General features: G+C 43.3%; 1 protein-coding gene across 1 annotated transcript; it reads left to right on the top strand.

The window, feature by feature from the left end:
- Window positions 1-255: 255 nt before the first annotated feature.
- SARC_05064 (hypothetical protein) lies at window positions 256-1,426 on the top strand (the record flags this gene model as incomplete). The annotated part of the gene is made up of 3 exons (XM_014301091.1): window positions 256-867; window positions 1,225-1,383; window positions 1,418-1,426. The coding sequence occupies 3 exons, from the start codon at window positions 256-258 to the stop codon at window positions 1,424-1,426; spliced, it is 780 nt and encodes a 259-aa protein (XP_014156566.1).
- Between the last annotated feature and the right edge of the window lie 412 nt (window positions 1,427-1,838).

Genomic DNA, 1,838 nt, shown 5'->3' with positions numbered 1-1,838 from the left:
TATAATATATATATATTAATGTACTCTAAAAAAACTCTCATACACACATACATACAAACATATACAGCTGGCAGTAGCACAGAGATCAGCCCCACAGGAACGCCACAGAATCGTGAGCTCACTACAGGCACACTCTCGGGGCCGAATTTCTCTCAAACAACCAGCAGACGGTCTAGTACAGGTGGTGCAGGATACACGAGAAGCCCTGCAGTCTCCTCTCCACTGTTTCAGCAACAGAGTCAGCTTCGTAGTGGCATGGAGTTCAAGAATGGCATGGACACACTGCAGCAGCAGCAGCAGCAACAAATGATCCAGCAACAACAGCAACAGCAGAACAATGTGAACCAGCAACAGATGATGTACCACCAGCCGCAGCAACAACAGCCACATCAACAGCAACAGCAACAGCAGCAGCAGCAGCAGCAGCAGCAAGGGCATATGAGTGTACAGGCAAGCAGGTCAAATTCCATGTTACATAACCAACAGAGCCAGAGCATGTTGGCCCAGAGTCTGGGGGTGTCGTTGGCGGGGGCGTATAATAGGCCTGTGACCGGGTCGATGAATGCAGATACGAGTGCTGGGATGGGTATGAACATGGACATCAATATGGTAATGGGGCTCGGCATGAATAGTGGCACAGGTATGGGTATGAATACAAACAACAACAACAACAACAACAGCATGAGCAGTGACAACAATGACAATAACAGCGGCAACAGAAGCAGCAACAACCCGACGAATGCTGGCGGCACTATCCTCACGAGCGGTGCCGCACCGTTTCCCACGTTCCAGTTGATAAACGTGTCGCCCAAGAAGGGCACTGTGGGCACAGAATTGGTGGTGACATTGGCCATGTCGGAAAACCAGGTGCGTGTGGGGTATATCTCTGTGGGTCTCTTTGTGACTTAGTGCGGGGTATTACTAGGTGCGTAGATTGTAGCTGCAAGGTTTCGTAAGGCACATGTTTTTAATGGCATAAAATTCAAAGTGCGCCTTTCATATATTTACATGTATAGAGATGTATGGCATTACGTATTTGCATCTCTGCTTCGACGAGATCACCTGCCATGCATGTGCGGGGAGTCACATCTCAGTAAAGCAACAATAGATTGTACGTAGACCTTTACCGAATTCGGGTTGCAAGGTATTCATTTCAGTCTTTCCAAGAATGTGCTCCAATTCTGACCATATCTTCTTCATCATGCCTGTTTTGTTCACATACAGGTCTCAAACTTTGGTGGTTGGAACTGCCTGACGTTCTGTGTAATGTTGGGCAACACGACGCCGAAAGTGAAATCCCTCATGCAGCTCAACACGGAATCGGTGGTGTACGCTTTCGATGTACCACCAATGGACGACAGTCAGATGAACCAAGATTTGGAGGTATATCATTGCCCGTGCAACGCTCCACTACAAGTACATGTGACACACACACACACACACACATTATATTACATACTTACATACAAACATACATACATTACATACATACATACACACATACATACATACATACATACATACATACATACATACACACATACATACATACATACATACATACATACATACATACATACATACTTACATACATACATACATACATACATACATACATACATAACATACATACATACATACATACATACATACTTACATACATACTTACATACATACATACATACATACATACATACATACATGCATACATACATGCATACATACATGCATACATATATACATACATACATACATACATACATACATACATACGCACATACATACATACATACATACATACATATATACATACATACATACATACATACATACATACA

The sequence above is a fragment of the Sphaeroforma arctica genome (genome assembly GCF_001186125.1).
Source record: "Sphaeroforma arctica JP610 unplaced genomic scaffold supercont1.309, whole genome shotgun sequence".
Lineage (NCBI taxonomy): Eukaryota > Ichthyosporea > Ichthyophonida > Sphaeroforma > Sphaeroforma arctica.
The sequence above is the reverse complement of the archived record's forward strand: the minus strand, read 5'-3'. Positions and strand labels throughout refer to the sequence as shown.